At 44.2% G+C, this 19,433-nt stretch overlaps 1 protein-coding gene across 1 annotated transcript in view; it reads right to left on the bottom strand.

Moving 5' to 3' along the window:
- Window positions 1–10,402: 10,402 nt before the first annotated feature.
- GNA12 (G protein subunit alpha 12) overlaps window positions 10,403–19,433 on the bottom strand; it is a 116,543-nt gene continuing 107,512 nt past the window's right edge. Inside the window, exons 3-4 of the mRNA XM_063091417.1 lie at window positions 14,987–15,037; window positions 10,403–13,608 (exon numbers count right to left, since the gene is read on the bottom strand). Of these exons, the coding sequence (XP_062947487.1) occupies window positions 13,039–13,608; window positions 14,987–15,037 (621 nt within the window). The 3' untranslated portion in view covers window positions 10,403–13,038. The remainder of the gene's footprint in view (window positions 13,609–14,986; window positions 15,038–19,433) is intronic.

Raw genomic sequence — 19,433 nt, forward strand, 5'->3', positions numbered from 1 at the left:
GTGACGAGGACAGAACAGCCTGGCTCAGACTGAGGGTGGGAGCTCACTGGGGTTACGGACATGCCAGGGTGGTCCGTACCTAATCCTCAGTGCTGCCTATCTGCACACATGCCCTTTGGCTCTCAACTGTGACGAGTGTCCCCCAAAAGCACTTTGAAGTGGGAAGGAGCAAACCACTAAAAACAGAACTTTTATCCACAGCCTTTACCAGTTGCAGACGGGAGTGAAATTTTTTAAGACAGCTGCTGGGAGGAACATTTTGAAAATAAAACTTTTAGGAACAGAGATCAAAGTTTCCTTCCTCGGCTCAGATGTTAGCCTCAGGTTCTGTAATCTGGGACAGTCACCATGGGAAAGGGCTGAGGCAGAGGAAGAGGTAATGAACGTTATCTCCTCCAGTAGTCACAGTTCACAAATCTTTGTAAACTCTTCAAGCCTGAGACAGGACACAGCTGAGCACCATAACAGAGTAGAACTGACATTTAGAGATAATGGTTTCCAAGAAACAAAGGGCCGTGGTTTAAAATTAAAAAAAAAAAAAAAAGAAATGTACAAAGTCGACTCAATTGCTTTCTCTTCTCCTTATCTGTCAAATGTCCCTGTGATTTGCAAGGATAGGTCTTCTAGCCTGATGATGGCCTCTCTTCCGAGAGCCTCGCATGTCTCTGTTGGTTATTGGAGGAGCTTGAATGGAGCTAAAAATACTTTAGGGTCATGACATACACTATCTGCATTGCCGTTAGCGTGTGAGAAGGGCTAGGAAACCTGACGCGTGCCTCCAACAGGGGCTTTAACACACTCACACATCAAAATCGCATCAAAGGCACGGGGAAAAGCAGTGCCCCCAGCTAAGTGCCTCTTCGGGCAGCCCTGGCTTCCTTCTCTTCCCCCAGAACCCAAACTTATCATCAGATGAGCGAGGGGAGGCTCATTCCAATTCCTGCCCATGGTGTAAACCCTGATGGGAAAGTGAATTTAGCCTCCCCCTCCCCCCATTTCCAGAGCATGGGTCAGGAAGGAGGGATGCTGTCCTGTCACATCTGATTCAGACCTTTCTGTGATGAAAGAAATCTCCAAAGGGCTTACAAAAAATAAACATGGAGTGGCTTAGTCAAGCAGCTAATGGTAAAGGAGTCCAAATTTAGATCCCACAAGTTCAAAGGGGATGCTAGAACATTCCGGGAACACACCACACGTCAAAGGTCCACATATAGTGCCAAGAGGAGCTGCTCTCCAGACCCGACAGGCTGGAATGGCCAGGCCTCTGAAGGCAGGATGGCTGTTCTGCTCAAATCTGCTTGGGAAGGACAGGCAAATCTTCTCTCGTAAATAACCCCCACATCTTAACGAGTCCCTTCTAAGTAGCAGGGAATTTTTTACATCCATCATCCTCAATTCTCAAAACAACTGTGCAAGGCAGATGCTTTCACCCCCAGTTTATGGTTGCGGAAGCTGGGACAGGCAGATTTGGTGACTTGCCCGGCCTAAGAAGCGGCGGAGCTGAATTCTGACTTAGTCTGCTTTAATTCCAGCCCGCTGTGTTCTACGGGCTTTCTTAGGAAAGCAAACTGGATACGTCTGAATAGGAAGGAGAATAAGAAAGAAGGCACAAGGGTCTGGGAATCCTGCACCCCGGATCCCTGAACAAACCCCCACCCCCGTTCTTAGCCGTTGGCCTCTAAGATCACCAGGAAGCCTGTTGGCAGTGGCAGCACTTTCAGGCTCTCCGAGGAACAGCCTGGGTGGTTGGCCGGCTCTCTTAGGTGAAGAGGTCAACTAAAGCAAAACCCAGAGTTGCTGGGGCTTCATCGATGTGTTTGTATAAAGAGGGTGAGTCCCCAACAGGAATATTTTTATCCTTGTGAAGACAGGGAGAATCAGGGCTTCATCAGGAGGCTCGTGAACCTGACCCGGAGCCTGCCTACGTGTGCTCTCAGTGAACAAAAGGCCTGCCTCCCACCAGCTGGGCTCAGCAGCTACAGCCAGGGAGCCCGGCCGCCGTCCAGGAGGGGCCCCGGGGAGCAGCTGCCCTAGCTCCGAGGGCTGTCTGGCACTCTCCCCGCAGCCTGCTCCCAGAGCTGGGGGTTGGAGAGGCTGAGCTGAAGTCTTTAGTCAAGCTGTATTAGTCTTGATCCCTGTGGGGGCCACTATCCACATAGAGGAACCCAGTTTCAAGGAAACCCAAGGAAATAGCAAATTTATGGCCCTTAGAACAACAGGCTGTCAAAGATAAACACTGCAGAGTAATCTAGGAAATACCTCCTGCTTTACTGTAAAGAGCCATGGCTTTTGAAAGCTGTTAAAATAAATGCAAATAACTGGTGAGAATGACTAATAAAGTCTTTCCTTTTCCAAAATCATACAACATCACCTTGATTAATGAGAACCCAAAATAACAGGTTTATTTTTGAACTTGGCTTCTTGGGTAAAGAGACAAATGAAAACAAGCTTATGTCAGGGGATTATTTTAAAAAGCCATTTCCAAGAAATGTCCTGGGGTCACTACACATTCAGTCCTATCCTCCCCCCTCCAGTATTCCCAGTGATGATCTGCTGTGATCCAAAATATTCATCGGAGTCGATTGAATGTAACTCCTTCCTGGGGCTGCAAAAGGACTCGCTCCCACTGAGAGTCCACCCCAGCAAGGCCCGTCTAGTCCGGTGTCCTCTCTGAAATAACCCCATGCTCTCACCAAATTATCCAGAAGCTAAATCAACCAGGTTCCACAAGAGGGCCGCCCCAAATGTCTCCTACCCAGGCATTTTAATGCACGCGCGTTTGTTGTACTGAAACCTGGGCCCCACTCTCCTCTCACGGTCCAGACGCTCTAGCTTCTCGACCCTTAACGGCCTTCCTGCACTTTGGGCCCTTTCTATACTTGTCTCTCTTGAGGTGGGTGTTCTTCCCTCCACCGTGTGTCTGGCTTTCTGGATAGAGCACAGCTTTAATGTCAATCTTGGCAAAGGCTAATATGTCTTCCTTCTTGGTCCCACAGATGTTCTAAGTACCATCTTCTGTTTCTCGATGGCATTTACCAGTTTATATGTTTGTTTAATGGGCATCTCTCATTGGTCTGTGATCGGTGGGTACTAATGAGGATGTCATCTTTTGTCCAGCCCCGACTCTGGGCACGTTCCAGCACACACAGGCACGCATGCACTTCACCTGCCACCCAGACATAGGAGAACATGCATGGCAGGGTCCCCTCAGGGCAGCATCTGATCCAGTCTGAAGCTACCTCTTCTCAGTCAACCTTTTAGTAATAAAAGGCAATTGACTTTTCACTGTTTCTCCCAACACTGTCTAAAGTAAAAGCTGAATTACAAATGCAGTTACTGGCTGTTCTATACTGGGCCAGTTTTTTTCATCCTGAAGAAATGCTTTAACCAGGCTTCGTCATGTGGTAAGGGAATGGCCGGGCAGGTGGCGCTGAGGCCAGCCCCAGGACACGGGCCGGGGCCGAGCTGCTTCCCGTTGGGCAGGGGCTTTCTTTTCCCGGTCTTCAGCCCATCAGTGGGAATGCTCCTGGGAGAAGTCTGGCCATATGTGACAGGCTTCTCATCCTTGTTTCATTTAACAGAGGAGTCACAAGAACCAGGAGAAATGGAGCTGGTTGATCAAAGGGGCTCCTGAGAAAAAGAGGTGAGACCATTCCACACAACAGAAGGCCTGAGCATGCAGAAAACGCACTTTTCTAAGAGGAGTCACTTAATGTCACAGGCAGGGGTACAGAAGAGCTCTAGTCATTTGTTCTAAATGCACAAGTAGAAAAGACGGTTATCTTTTTTCTTTAATCTGAAATGAGATCAAACCTTAACCACGTTCCCCCCATGCCCCTCTGGAATGACCTGTGGCGGTTCCCTCAGATGTCCCATTAGTGAGGAGCTCCAGAGGCCCTTTTTAGTGGACAGGCAGGGCGGGGTCAGCACCGTCCTGGGTGCCACCCCAACACCTCTGATGGGATAGAGCTAAGGCCCTGCAGGGTTTATGGGGGAGGCGACAGCCAAACATCATTTTCTTTTTTCTCCTGCTGTTCTTCTGGGCTGCTGTTCCTGTCTGCTTCACCCTCAAACAGTCATTCCATGTGGGGCTCTTGATAACAAACTCAAAGCTTGCCATGGACTCTGCACAGGAGCGATGCCTGAAGGAGGCATGGAGAGTCCACCGGGCACAGCTCCCTCCACTGGCCTGGACAGCAGGGCCCAGAGCACCCGCAGACCCCAGAGCATTAGCCCCCAAAAGGCCTCTCTCGATGGCAGCAACTTGGCCCTAATCACACGAGCTTTAATCACTACTAGGTTGTACTGCATTGTTCTTATTTTTAAAAGTCCAGTCCAAGTGTAAATACACCTAAACGTAGACATCATCATACAGAGATTATGGATGACTGTGATGTACAGAACAAATTCTTGTTATCTAGACTTTCTATAATGCTTACATACTACATTTTCATTCTCAAAAGTAATAAATGCTATAAACCCATATTAAGAAAAAAGCCTTAAAGAAAATAGATGAAATTCCAGTCAATTAAAAACAGAATTCACTATTTGAATTTAATAAGTAATTCCTTCCTGTTTAGCATACAAGGTACCCATTAGAATTTATTTATAAGGTCGCCTCTCCTTGTATGAGTTTTTTGTGTGAGGCACTGCTTATAGCAATGAATGTTCTGCTCTACTCCAGGGAGGGCCCTCCTCTCTGACACTTTGTTCCTTTGCTGACGTGGACAGGTTGGAAGAGTCTTTATTTCATTTACCCATGCATGGATCCATGCAGCAAACATTTACCAGGGACCCCTCTGGTCAATCACTCTGCTGGAGGTTTTAAAAAAACTTATCAAACTGGGTCACTTTACATCAATGTATTTTGTTTTTCTGTGGTGGCTGGCTGGTATGGGGATCTGAACCCTTGACCTTGGTGTTATAACACTGCACTCTAACCACCTGAGCTAACAGGTCAGCCGAACTGGGTCACTTCATAAATGCTCACTCCCGGTTTCCATATTTTCCAGGGTCAGGGTTGATGCTTTTGATATAACAAAAGGAAAGGCCAGTTTTTGTTTGTTTGGGGGTGGTAGCGTCATTATTTCTATTTATATTAATGTCACCTATAGCATTTTCACTACCTTGACCCTGCAGGTCCCACGTTGTCACCCAGCTGCTTTCTTCTATTTCACCCACACCTACAGGTCTGTGCTTGTGATGGTTATTAAGTTGAAAAATGACTGACTCTATTGTGAAACAGTCACTGGATGGCATATGAGATTCCTGTCAACGGGCATGATGAGAGGAGCCCAGGACGCCAGCGCCTGGAGGAGGAGGCGGCAGAGCTAAGGGTGCACGGGGAAGGGGCTCAGGCCGAGCACGCACTGTGACAACCACTTGCCTCATCTTCCTGCTTGGTGGCCTTTGAATCAGACATGTGTGTACATAGCAGGGTGCCTGCCCAAAAGGTAGGATTTCACCCAGGAAGCCCGTGGATGCAACACTACACAGCCATCCCAGGATCAACTGTTACATATATCGCTCCATTCACAAGAGCATGGTGGGGGGTGGTGGCCACATTCAGAAGGCGTCCTTGCGCAGTAGCTGTGGGGGCAGCAGGAGCTGGCACTGTGACATGATACAACACACCAGGGACATGAATGTAATTTAAGGCAAATTTTAATAGATTTATAAAAATCATATATACAAAACATGTTAAACTAACCACCACAACTATAAAATACATTTTTTACACTTCATCATATATATTTTAACCTAGTACACAGTATTCATAAACTGAGACCGATCACAGCACAACGGGCTACTTCCGAGGGAGGTGCCCGTGATGAAGCACTCATTTCCTTTCAGTACTGAAGACCCTTGAAGGGTTCAAGGTTCTGTTTCTGTAGTGAACGCTTAGGCGCCACAGCCAAAATGCCATCTTTACCTTGTCCCTTCTGCAGGGTTCTCCAAGTTACCTCAGCAGCGTGCGCTGCTGCACTACATGGACAGGCTACAAGCTAAAGCACTGACAGGGCAAGTTCAGGACAGAGTGAGAACAAGTAGGGGTTGGGCACAGTAACACTGAGTTTCCTGGCTACCCTTGTGTCAACAGAGAATAACATGCCAGTCAATTTTACTTAATTCAAATGGAGTTAAGAAAAAGGACATTTTGAATCAATTTGCATAATAGGTCAAAAAGTAATTCTTCAAGATTCTAGAGACTGACAGACTCAACAGAGATCTACTTTAACTTTTTAATAAAATAGTCTCGTTAAAGAACCTAACAGGTTAATTCCTAACAGGAAAACATGAGGGAGGAGAAGGCCTAGGCTGTCTATAGGCTGCACGGGAGTCCTGCTGTAGACACGCGTCTCCACCCGCCACCCACAGAAGAGCCAGCAAGAGCTCTGTTCATTATTTGCAGGTGAATCTGGAAGAATGTACCTAGGTTTATCCAAACAGATTGAGTAAGTAGGAGAGACACAAAAGCTGACTTTATTAGTCTTATTTTCAGATGCACGTCTGGTTCAATTTTTGACATCCGAGTTTCAAAGTCTTTTAGATGCCTGAGTTGTCTCTGCATACAGTTTGGACTAACCATTTTTGGGGAGGGCAAATGTGAAAGACATTGGTGGTGAAGCCCTCCTGCATCACCCCAAGGCTGTGGAAGGCTGCTACAGGAACTGGTTGTTGGGTGGAAGAGGAGGACGGCCCCCTGCAGTCAAGAGAGGGGCTGATGTCCAGCTGCCTGAAAACCCTCTCAGACTGTCAGTGACAGCTCGGATCAGTCTTTGACCACAACTTCAGGGTAGACACTGAAGTTTCAGATGTAACAGGGCTGCAGGCCAGACACTGGGGCCTTCCCCCGCAAGCCTGTTCTCAGAGTCTCCCTTTTGGACAGGAGTCACTCTGAAGTCAGCTAGAAGAGGCAAACCCCTGCACCAGGACCAGAGAGCACCAGAACTGGGATTGAAGGGTCATGCTCTTGCCTACTCTTCTATCTGCCTCTGAGGAGATGAACTTCCTCTGGTCTGAACTTCTTGGGGTCCAAGTCAGCCAAGACTGACAAACCCTGGGCAAGGCTGGATTCTGCGACCTGTCGAGAAAATGTGGTTCCACAGGAAAAGTCCACCTTGACTTCAGTTGGGTGAAATACATCAGCTTTTAAAAATACAAAATAAGTGAATTCATTGTTAATAAAAAGGCACCAAAGTGACAGGCCTGGAACAATAGCCCTTTATTTTCACTGAATAGGACCTGGCTAGTAAAGGGCAGTCTTTTACCAGCCATCACCCCTCGGTGTCTTCCCCCAGCCCCGCCCACGCTGCTTGTCAGAGGGCCAGGCTGCCCAGCAAGAAATCCAGGCTAACTCAGGAATGCCAAAGGAGCTGCTCTAGTGTTCCGCTTTGGTTCATGTTACATACACACACAAAAAAGAACACCTTCAGAAGAAAAACTACCTTCTATAACCAGCTCAGAAACAGGGCACCTAATTTTTAGGTTTAGCTAGGTGTCCACTTTTACTGTGAAGTCAGCAACAAAGCCACGTTTCCACTGTAGCTCCTAGAAAATGCATTATCAACCAGAGGCAATGCCTGCCAGGTCTCTTAAAGTAAGAATCTCACCATGACATTTTCAGAATTTCCAAAGGTTAGGGTTAAATATAAGAGCAATTCTTATCTTGGTCTTGGCTATACCATACCCCAACCTGCTAGAGAGAGAAGCCCTGCTGCTCTAATGTATAGTCTGCTTGTCTGAACGGGAACCTGTGGTCTATTTCTGAGTCCCACCCCATTTCCTACCCCCTCACTACCCGTAGACACCAATTCCTAGGACTACCCATCCTGCCAGGCTATTTGGGAACTCAAGTATTTCTGGTGACATTCTGCTTCTTCCTGCTGTGTCCTTGGGACTGTATCCTTTGAATAGGAAATGCAAATGTTGAGAAAAGCTCAGCTCTACTAGGGAGTAGTTCAGCAAGATATGGGTCAGGCAATGCCCAACATAGAGGTGCAGTCACAATCTTCAGAATCAGCAGGACCACTCTTCACCTGCGGTCTACATGAAGGAGCCACTCTGCCTGGGAGGCCTCAGCTATAACCATGTGAGAGAAGGGGGACAGGGATGCCTTGGGCAATTGGTAACCTGTTTGTGGTTTGAGGTAAGTTTTCACCTGAAGAGATACCAACACTGTTGTCTGGAAATCAAGCCCACCAATTTTAATATGCCATTATGAACACTAAAGAATAACCAGCCTTCAAGTTCCAGAGAGTTCTGAAGGGAGAGAGAGCAGTGAGTGAAAAGCCCTGAGAACAGGTCTCCAGTACCTGACGTCTTTCTTCAGGAAAAACAAACCCTGAAGGTGGGACTGCGGAGGAAGGAGTGGTATGTCCACATCCCAGGGCCCAGCCCCACCTGCAGTCACCACCCAAACTTCAGATCAGACCTTCCTCTGGACACAGCACAAAACAGCATGCCATCTGCCCTTAGAGTCTGTTAAGAGCAGTTTTAGCTTCCAAACTGTCTGAACTAAACTAAATGGGCTCCCTATCTCGGGGAACCTGACACCTTTCTATTCACAGCCCAACACGCCCAACACAATGCCTCACAAAAGAAGCCGGAAACTGAAAAGCCAAAGTCAGTAGAATCATCCCCTTTCAGCCGATGTCATGCAGGTTCTCTCCTCTGGTGCCATCTTCATGTAAGCAGAAGCTGCAGACCCACGGCTGAGTCTCAGACCAGAGCTATCTCCCCTAAATGCCAAGGCATCAAGGAAACACACAAGGACCACATATTTAATGATCGTCTCTGCCTGGAGCTGCTGTGCAAATTAAGTAATAAGTAGAGCTTCCTAAATTTTAAGGTATCATTTTAGAATGAGTCAGCTAGCATATCTGATGTACCTTTCAGAGAAAACGGCACCATATGATCTGAAAGGGCTGCATGCAAGTTGTGAAAGGCTTATTAGCAAGGACTTCCTCTTTTCACTTACTTAAATCCTAAAAGAAAATCCATGATCACTGTACTTATTGAAGCAGGTTGCTGGTCACAGCGAGGGAAAGACTCAGTGACTCGTTTTATGGTGAAACATAATTCTCACCATGATAAATACAGAATTCCACAAACCTGAAGAAACCTCCAAGAGTGTCTACTTCAGTGACTCTCAACCCTGGCTGTACACAGAAGCACCTGGGACATTAGGAAATTGAAGTTCTATATATGATGTTTGTATTTGGTCTTGGGAGGCTCAGTACAGGGATGGGGTAAAAGCTCCTCAGGTGATTTGGCTGTGTCCCCAGAGCTGAGAATCACTATCTTGTCCAACTTTGACAAATGAAGAAATTGAAACTCAAAGAGGTCAGCCCATGGTGTAGTATGGCTGGCATTTTTCCCACTTGTGTTTGGTCCAAGCCCCCACCACCACACACAGGCAACAGCACTGAACGATTGTCACATTCCTCTTTCTAGAAACCTGCTTGTTTGGGAAAAAGAGATGACCAATTGTGCAGAAGAGCCAGTTATGGCAGAATCCTGACCATGAGAAGGCTCTGATCACAAACAATGCCGATGACTGGAAGAGGTCTACGCTTCTTGAGCAGGAGGAGCTGCAACATAGAACCCTCACCCCATCATTCATTCCCTGGGGCTCCTCTAGGCAAGTGTCAGTCAGCAGGTCCTTCCTCTTGGGGCAGCCAGGTCTTCGACAGCAGGGCTTCCCCCTCTCCTACACACACACAGGTGTGCTTTATGTGCATGTGCCACTATTACATGCTTTGAAGATGTGTTCCAGAGGTTTTTTATTCAAGACAATGTTTAGGCTGGTTCTCCCGCCTGCCAGGCTTTGTTTAGTATGTAGAAATAAACACTGTGATTAACAAATAATGAACCTTCAAATAAAATTAGGATTGGAATTATTTACTCTGAATTTTTGGGAAAAAAAAATTTAGTGTTAGTTTTGAATGCAGAGCAATATTTTATATTAAGCAAAGAAAAACTAAGGATTTATTTTAGTAAATATCCAGAAACTGAAGGTGGTTAATATGCAAACCAGACCCTCCCAGTCAATGCTAATACAGTGTGCAAGGTGTAAGCCATGAGCAGCTGAGTCCAGATTGCTTTCATGCTAATGAGTATCTTTATGTCTGTTCCTAGGATCCCTAAATTAGTCAGTCATAACTTATAATCTTGTTTTAAGATTTTTTTTAATCTTGGAATTAAAATAACCTTTTTTTTAAAATCAAAGAAGTAGAAAAATTACAAGAATAAGAATTCTAGAGATCTCTATAAATTATTGAGATATGACTCAAAATCTCTGAAACAATTTCTCTGCAAACAGAAGAGTTAAAAAATATATTTCAGTAAAAAACCTACATGCGTTCTTATGTGTAAACAGTATCACTATGAGGAAAATATCTTATTTTGAGGAAGTTTATTGTTACCTTTTTGCAATAATGGATGAGGCACAACTGCCTCCTGCTTCTCCAACATCTCAATAAAAAAAGACAATAATCAAGGATTAACAGTGAAATTAAAAAATTACAAAAGCCTAAGGGTTTTGGAGACAAAAATGACTACAATCTATGTTTAGAAAAGTTGTAAATAATTTCAGGTTGGCCTTGCAAATAGTTGTCTTCTTCTCCAATTACAGTATGTCACAGAATTTAGAGCAGGGGCATCTTTAAAGACATTCTAATTCACTCCGGTCATTAGAAAGAAGGGGAAGGTCCAGGCTCAGCAAAGCCAGTGCTGCAACCAGGCGGTGGGGTCAGTGGCTGAGCTGGTAAGGACCCAGGCCTTTGGGCCGTCCCACCCTGGCTTTCTGATCAGTTAAACAGAAGTCATGCTAGCTCATTACTACATGCTTCCGCGGGTTTGAAGTGATTAGTAAATGTATCAGACTTGAAAGGGAAAAAAGCACCCAGTGACAAGGCTCCCTGAAACTCTTCAGGAAGGTGTTTCAAACAATTCCACCAGTTATACCAATCATGGAGGCAGCACTCTCCAACAGACACATGAAGAGTATCTTGCATTTCCTCTGGGCTTTGGATCCTAACAAATGTATGAGATACAGAAAGGTGACCCGGGCAGGGAAAGCTCACCACGCTGTGAACCTGCTGCAAACTGAAAATGTGATACGAGACCATGCTGATGAACCCTAAAAAAAAAGAGTATATTTTTTCCTTTAAAATATGGTCATTGGCACTAATCCTGGGTCACATCCTTACAGTTTGTGAAAAGCCACAGGAAGCAGTACAAAAACAGCAACATTTTCTTTCCCAGCCAAATTTAAAAAAGGGGGGGGGGGCAAAACCCCAGCAAACATTGACACAAACCCTTCAGCCTCCAAAGAGAAAGAGCATTGCATGTTGTCTCCTAATTAAAATGCTGTGATAACAAGGATGACTCAGAAGCAGGTTTTTTTCCTCCTTCTTCTTCTGGTTCAGCATCTGCCACGAGATTCATGTTTATCTGGTTTGCTGAAAACAAGCCAAGAGTGAGATACAAAAGGAACACGAGGGTCAGGAACAGCGTGGCCTCAGGACAAGGTCCCTTGGATATGTTTTTAAGCCACAGTAACATTCTGGTGCCAGTGAAAAGGAAGCTTTTTTTCTTTTAAATGCTAGGAAAAATCCCTAAACACACTAGGCAGACTCTTGTAGTAGAGTAATACACACAGGGGACCAGTTTGGAATGCAGTGTATTTTTAAACACAGTGAAAAATAACCTGGCAGGTAAATGAGCTGAAGATTTACCAGCTCATATCAACATTCACAGCCTTCTGCAGATTCACCCCGATGAGAACTATATCAGATAGTGTTTACTTGTTCTGCATGTACAGTAATAGAAGCAAGAGCCTTTGATAAGAATCAGTCTTAAAGGAGAGCTGAGGACAGGGCCACCTGTCCAAAGGCATTGGTGTACAGGCAGTTTGGAGAAACTCCAATTTCTCCAGAGTTTGTGGGCTTCCTGAAAGGTCAGCTGTTAGGAACTCACCACATAGCTGTGGCATTAACAAAAGCTTTGCTAGTAATCTTGCCAGCTTTCAGAAGCTCCAGAAGAGGAATATGAAGCTCTTTATTATTTCCAAAAGGAGGAAATGTTACATGCTGCCAACTGTAGTGTCAGAAGATGACTTGCAAGTAAGATAGAAAAGTCATCTGCAAGGTTACTTGGTTTCTATGTCTTTGCCACTGGGTGGGAAGAAGTCAGAAGCACCACTATGTGCATACAGATAGGGCAACATTCACCGTCAGCGTCCCATCTCCACTCCATGCTGTGTTGCTGGGCAATTTGACAAGGCAGGAAGAGCCAAGCATGCTGCAGGGGCGTTAAGGCAAGTCCACACCTGCAAAGCTCCCAATTCCGTCCTCTACAGCTGGGAAGGGGGGAATCCTTGGCACAGCTCCTCGGCTTAATCTAATATGCCTGGACCAGGGTCTCTTAGGAAATTGGCACAAGTTTTAAAAGGCAACATATTCACTTTGGGAGGTGGTATCAGACCCTGAGGCTGGGGGTGCAAGGCCAGGCTCAGGCACTCTGAGTTTAGCAGCATCAGCATGCACTTGATCCCTACAAACTACTATTTGGCAAAACTTTCCGGTTAGAGTGTCTCAGTGAAGACTTGCAAGTTAGAGAGAAAAGCCATCTGCAAGGCCAGCTGGTTTTTGTGTTTTTGTCATTAAAGAGAGAGTGTGCATGTGCATACACACACACAAACATCAGTTAAATTGTGTCAAAAAAGGAAAAAAGTTTCTGCAAAAAGAAAGGAAGCTGTGTTATTAGGTATTACAAATTAATACCAAAGTGATCACTTGGATTATCAGTAGTTTCATTAGTCCCCAGGATTCAGTAGCTAACATCAAAGTTTCCATGTCCTTTTGCCTAGAGCTCGCTGGCCTGGCTGGTTTTACAGCATTCTTGAGCCAGGTATTCGATGACATGGATCCGAGAAACCAACTCAAGAATCATATAGATAATACACACCAAAGAGATCTGACCAGTAGCCATGGAGGCTGCTGAAGGATGACAAAAAAAAGGGGACTTTCTCTTTCACTGCAACATAATATCTTTTAGATTCTCTTGCAGGATTGTGTCCTTCACAGCATGAAACACGAAGCGGATATTCTCAGTGTCTATAGCAGTGGTGAAGTGGTGGAACAGTGGCTTACTGCGATTTCGTCTCTTTCTGTCAAAACACTGGACCAAGTAGCGTTGGACATCCTCCAGCCTGTGTGGGTCACCCTTGAAATCTGGGAAGTGCTTCTTGATGCTGACAGTCTTCACTTTCTCCACCAGGAGGTCCATCTTGTTGAGGAACAGAATTATGGAAACATTGAAGAAGAGCTTGTTGTTGACTATTGTCTCAAAGATGTTCATCGACTCCACCAGCCGGTTGGTACGCCTGTCTTCCATGAGGACCTGGTCATATTCACTAGAGGAGACCATGAACAGGATTGATGTGATCCCATCAAAGCACTGGAACCACTTTTGGCGCTGAGACCGCTGTCCACCCACATCCACCATCTTAAAAGGAATTTTTTTAATAACGAAGTCATGTTCCACAATTCCCTTGGTGGCTTTCCTAGCCAGCAGGATGTCTTGCTTACTAGGAAAGTAATTCTGTGAAATATAAAATAAGGGAGAGGTTTAGGAGGGGAAGAAAAAAGTCAGAAAATAACAAAAAGATGGCAATAGATAGGGTGGAGGGAGAGACTGACTTTTGTAAGAAGTTGAACCAAATACCAAAAGCAAATTTCATTTATAAAATTACAGATTTACCATGAAACTAAAAGTGAAAGAATTAAACTCCTCATTTCAAAATGAATGGAGGCTCATTAGTCTGAGGAAGAATTATCAGAATTCTCACTGTCAGCCCTAATGCAAAATCTCATTCCTTTTCTTCTCCAAAGGAAATTTATCATCTCTTCTGTTTCCATACCATAGATACCTTCCAATTTCTCTAACTTCCAGAGCATCTACATTACTATGAACTAATTTAATTTAGGTTTTGCAATTCTATTTAAATTTAGTCTGCAATATATTTAATATGTTATTCTTGGAAAACTGTAGAATCTTTGGCAACACACGGACATCCATAGAACTCTCGAACCACTTCGATTTTGCACTATTAAAAATCCTCCAGTGACTAGTGCACACGATCACAGCAGTCTCACCAAAAAATGAAATCGGTATATAATCAAGCCTAGATCTACAGGACTAACTACCAATTCACAGGAGGTACAGGGGACACAGAAACATCTTCAATAACACTGCAGGGATGGAACAGGATTAATAATCCGGTTATTTCAATAAATAAACTGAAAGAAGAAAAAAATGGAGAAACCTATAGATGAGAAGAAATTTAGGTGACATCAACCAGTTGCGATGTATGGACCTCATAAGGATGTTAACACAAACTGCTAAAATAAAGCAACATCAACAAGAAAACATTAATGAGGCAATTGGGAAAAATCTCAAAACTGACTGGACACTGGTTTACATTATGGAATTATTGCTAATGTTTTAGGAGCATGTGGTATTGTGGTTATGGTTTTTAGAGTCTTATCTTTTAGAGATACACTCTAAAATATTGATGAAATGATATGATGACCGATTTGTTCCTAGGGGTGGGGTTAGGGTCAATGAAACGAGGTGGTCATGAGTGATAATTATTGCACCTGGGGTTTCATTATACTATTTATTTTTATACATGTTTGAATTTTCCATACGAAAAGTTACAGGAAATCCTCCTTTGATTAAAGAACTCCTCCGTCTCCTTTTTTGTGATTTGGGTGAAGTCATTCTTACAGAGCAATTTCTTCCCCTACAATGTAAGACAAAACCCAGGTCTAAGCAGGAGCATGACATTATCATAGTATCCACAGTTATCTGATGTAACAATCATGGCCCATAAGTATAGCTTATGGCTCTGGTCTCAACACAAATGTTTTCTAATCCTGGATTACAGATTCTCAGGGTGGGGGAGTCTTCTACTCACCAGCTGGCCGATCCGGTCCAAGTTATCCAGGAAGTACTTCACTGATTCACCCTGTCAAGAAGGAAAAATATTCATGACTCAGCCTTGATTGGGGAATCCTGATTTGGCATATAGAAGAAACTTAATAGAGGAACAAGAGTGTTATTTTGCCTCTGTGTAAACAGTAAAACAAAATAAAAGGACTAGAGTGTATATGTACTTTTAAAATTAAAAGCACATAACTTTTTAAAAAAATTAAAAAATGCAGTTTCTCTAGCTCCAACCCCAAGATTTAAATTCAGACTGTGTTTTTCAAAGCTCCCCAACTGGACTCCGATGCTTGGCAGGATGCTGGCCCCTCCGACCAGGCTAATCTCTTCCTTTCCAGATGTGGAGACCAGCCTGCTCCAGGCCATGCCGCCAGGAAGGGAGGGGACTAGAACCAGAATTTTAGATTTCAGTTCCTATGCACACTTTTGCTTCTGACAAAGATGGCCCAATGGACCCAAGACATTTTTGGCACTGGCATGGGGATCCAAACCTATGACCTTGGTGTTATAAAGCTGTGCTCTAACCGATACAGCTAACTGGCTTAGCTCATTCCTTGTTTTCAAAGAGAGTAAATATTGAAGAGAAGGGGCATGAGACAAAACATTTTCCAGTTTCTAGAAATATTCTATTATTACTTCACACATTTTTATGACCTGATTTACAGTAAAGAATAAAGGAGAGTCTTTAATTTGGATTCCTGTGGTAGAGGGATAAGTCTGTATTGACATTCAGTCCAGAAGAAAATCACTCATGATTCTGTTTTAGGAAGTGTTGAACGAACAAACGCAGTGGCACTCACAGGGCATGAGAAGACTTCACAGGGTGTTCAAATTTTGTCTGAAATGGAGCTAAATAGAGGAAGTAGTATGGGAACAGGCATGCACAAGTTTCCCTTAGAAGGTGGAATGTTGAAAATTAATTATACCACATATACAAAAAGCATGCAGCTTTCTAAACCATTTCATTTGGAACCTTACTCTGAAAGATACCAAAGCCAGTCCTAGGCTTCATGTGCTACCCTTACATAAGAGTATGTGGGAAGAGTTGCCCTAGGAAAAGTTTATGTCATTTTCTACATTCTCACATAATGTACAAAATGGTGAGGTCACATCACACACACACACACACACACACACACACACACACACACACACACACACACACACGGAAAATTGACATTTTAGATTTTTAAGGAGGAAAAACCATTGGAAGGGCACTAGATTACAGTCTGAGCTTGTGACTTCATTTAAAAAAAAAAAAAAAGGATGAGGAACAACAGGAACAACTAGTTCCTGATCTAGTTCATCTTTCCCTCCTTGGTCCCAGGCAAGTCCAAAGGGAGTAAATTTCATTTAGTGGAGAATCATCCTTCTCATTTTAGAATGAAGGCCTTTTAGGTGACTCAAAAGAGAGTATTCTGTTTCAGGGGATACAAACATACACATTTTCCCCCCATGATAGCAATGATTATAATTAGCAAATAAAATTTTCTTCCTTAATGTTAGATACTGTTGGAGCACAGTCTGATTTCCTGACAGCTCGCTTTCAAGAGGCCACACAGGGAAAAGGCATCCAAGAGTCCAGGACAAAAACCTCACTTTCCCAGGCACCCTGAGCTCCACAGCACAACTGAATCGGCTTTTATGCCTTTCTCTTTCCCTTCCGCACCAGTCTTCGATGTGGGGAAAGCCATCGTCTGGATGGTGTGAGGCAACTCAGCCCTTTCCGCTGGCTGAGCTATGTAGTCTTGCTTTGTCTGCACATCCTGCCGCCTCCCACACTCAGACAGGAAACAGCTGGGGGGCAAGAAAGCTGCTGGAGCAAACAGCGAACTCACCTGACTCATGACGTATTCCTTCCCCTAAATGCCTTCTCTCTTACCTCTCGCTTGCTCCTACTGCCTCTCACCCAGGGTCCTCGCAGGCGTAATGAGAGCTCATGAAGAATCGAGACACTGTCCCTCACCCACCGCCTGCCATGTCTGAATCACAGAGGTGCTCGCCACATTCTTCCAGGAAGGGTGGGCAGGGGCAGCAGCTCACAGGCTGGGCCACTCTTCCCCGTTTCTGCTCAGGTGGTGGCACCAGGCGAAAGAAAGAGGAATAAGCTCTCCTACCAGCAGTCTTACCTTTGCTGGACATAAGAAGTCACAGCAAGGCAAATGCCACAGTCAATGTTCTCATCACCATAAGATACTGAGACTTGGGTGCATGTGCTTTACCCAAATGGTACAGACATGAAATGAAAAGTGCCTCAGAGGACACAATGAGCCAAATACAAAGTATTAAAAAGTAAGGATATTTTCTCCCAGTTTAAATTTGAATATTCCTATTGAGTTTGAAACCAGGATCATCCCAACTGTACTTTAAAACAAATGCTAATATAAAAAGATCTTTATTGTTTCCTTCTCCACCAGAATGGCTCACTTAACTTATCTCAGCAGTTTGTTTCACTACTTTAAATGTACATAACTTATCTGTGATTTTTAGCCTTTTGCATGGTTGGTGACATCAACTCTTTCTAGGAAGGACCACACAGGAGGAGTCAAACCCAACTTCACACCATATTGGCCTGTCTGGATAAATAACCTAGAGGGTCCATGTAAAAGCTGCTGCTGAACTGCAAGGTGCAGAGGGTCTGTTGGAAGGGAGGGAGGAAGGGAACACAATCCACTTGGTTCAAACCAGAACTCAGTCCCTAAAGTCCACTCTGCTATCCTACTGGGCTGAGTTGGAACTAAGGTTTAGTATACTGTGGTTTATTAGATTGAATAATGCATCATTTGATTTGGCATGTAGCCTACAGGACAATTGTTTGCAATGGATTTCTCAATTCCATAGCATCAGCTCATTAGAAGGTCCAGGTTTAAAATCCCAATATATTTTCAACACTAGGAGAACTCAGTCATTTCTTTAGAGAAACAGCATGTGGCAGAAACTGAGATGTTAACATGAAACTAACTGCTTAGCACAATTATAGAGAGAGTATAATGCATGCCAAAACAATCTTAGAGGACTCTTTTGACAGCTACTGAAGTAACATGGTCTAACAAAAAAGTGTAAATCCAAAATGGGCTTTTTATAATCCTCCTTGGTTTGAAAAATTAAATCACTTAAGATTAATAAGGAGATGGATTCATGGATTAAACAAAACAAATTCCTCAGGGTGGGGACCAGAGGCCACTGAGCACATACTTGACACGGGCCTGCCTTCCTGACTCAGTCTCTGAGTAAAACACTTCTCATTAGCACCAGAACGCATGAGTGTGAGGCAGGGGTTAGATCGGCTGTCTGCTTCAAGAAACAGCAGGTTGATTTGGGGGCCGATGACTTGTGCTAGGCACAGACAGGCGATGTGACATGAAGATAGCAGGCAGGGCCTAGGTGAACACCCCAGTAAACAGAACCACCTTTCAGCAGACCAACTTCATCCTTCACCAAATCTTCTTTGGAAGCATCTGCCATGTAGCCCTCCAGAGGGTGGATGATATATGCTGGGCTTGCTGCTGCTCAAGGCTTCTGTCAGACACCATCACGCCCACCCTGCTGCAGACCCATCTGTCCATGCTCTGACATCTCTGCATTAATGAAGCTGCCCCCTCATGGATGTCTGCGGGCCTCATGCACCTCCTTCAGTTAATTTAGGACTATAATGAAAGCACCTCAAATCTTTCAACACTATACAAGACCAGGCCCTTGAGATCACTGTACTAGGGGATGACTTTGGTCCTACCTTTTTCTCTGTCAGTAATCTCATCCATTGGTGGAATGTTTTCAAGGTTCATCTATGTTGTAGCATCTACCAGGACTTTATTCCTTTTCAAAGCTGAATAATACCTGTATTCCTTTGTATGGATATACCACATTTCGTTAATCCATTTGTCAGTGGATGGACATTTGGACTGTTACCAACTTTTGGCTATTGCGAATAGTGCTACGAATGTTTGTGCACAAGTTTTTGTTTGAATATCTGTTTTTGTTTGAATATCTGTTTTCAGTTCTTTTGGGTGTATGCCTAGAAGTGGAATTGTTTGGTCATATGGTAATTCTATGCTTAATTTTTTGAGGAATCACCAAGCTGTTTTCCATAGCAGCTGCGCCACTTACATTCTCACCAGCAATGTACATAGGTTTCAATTTATCTATATCCTTGTTGACATTTGTTATTTTCTGATTTTTTGATTGTAGCCATCCTAATGGGTGTGAAGTGGCATAATATTATAGTCTTGTCTGGGTTTTAAGGTAGTTCTATCTGTATCATTATCGTTATAAATTGAATGTTTATATCTCCTCAAAATTTGTATGTTGAAGGCCTAACCCCCAGTGTGATGGTATTTAGAGACGGGGTCTTTGGGAGGTAATTAGGGTTAGATGAGGTCATAAAGGGGGCCCTCATGATGTGACTGGTGCCCTTATAA

This window comes from Cynocephalus volans, chromosome 3 (assembly GCF_027409185.1).
Source record: "Cynocephalus volans isolate mCynVol1 chromosome 3, mCynVol1.pri, whole genome shotgun sequence".
In the NCBI taxonomy this organism is placed as follows: Eukaryota; Metazoa; Chordata; class Mammalia; order Dermoptera; family Cynocephalidae; genus Cynocephalus; species Cynocephalus volans.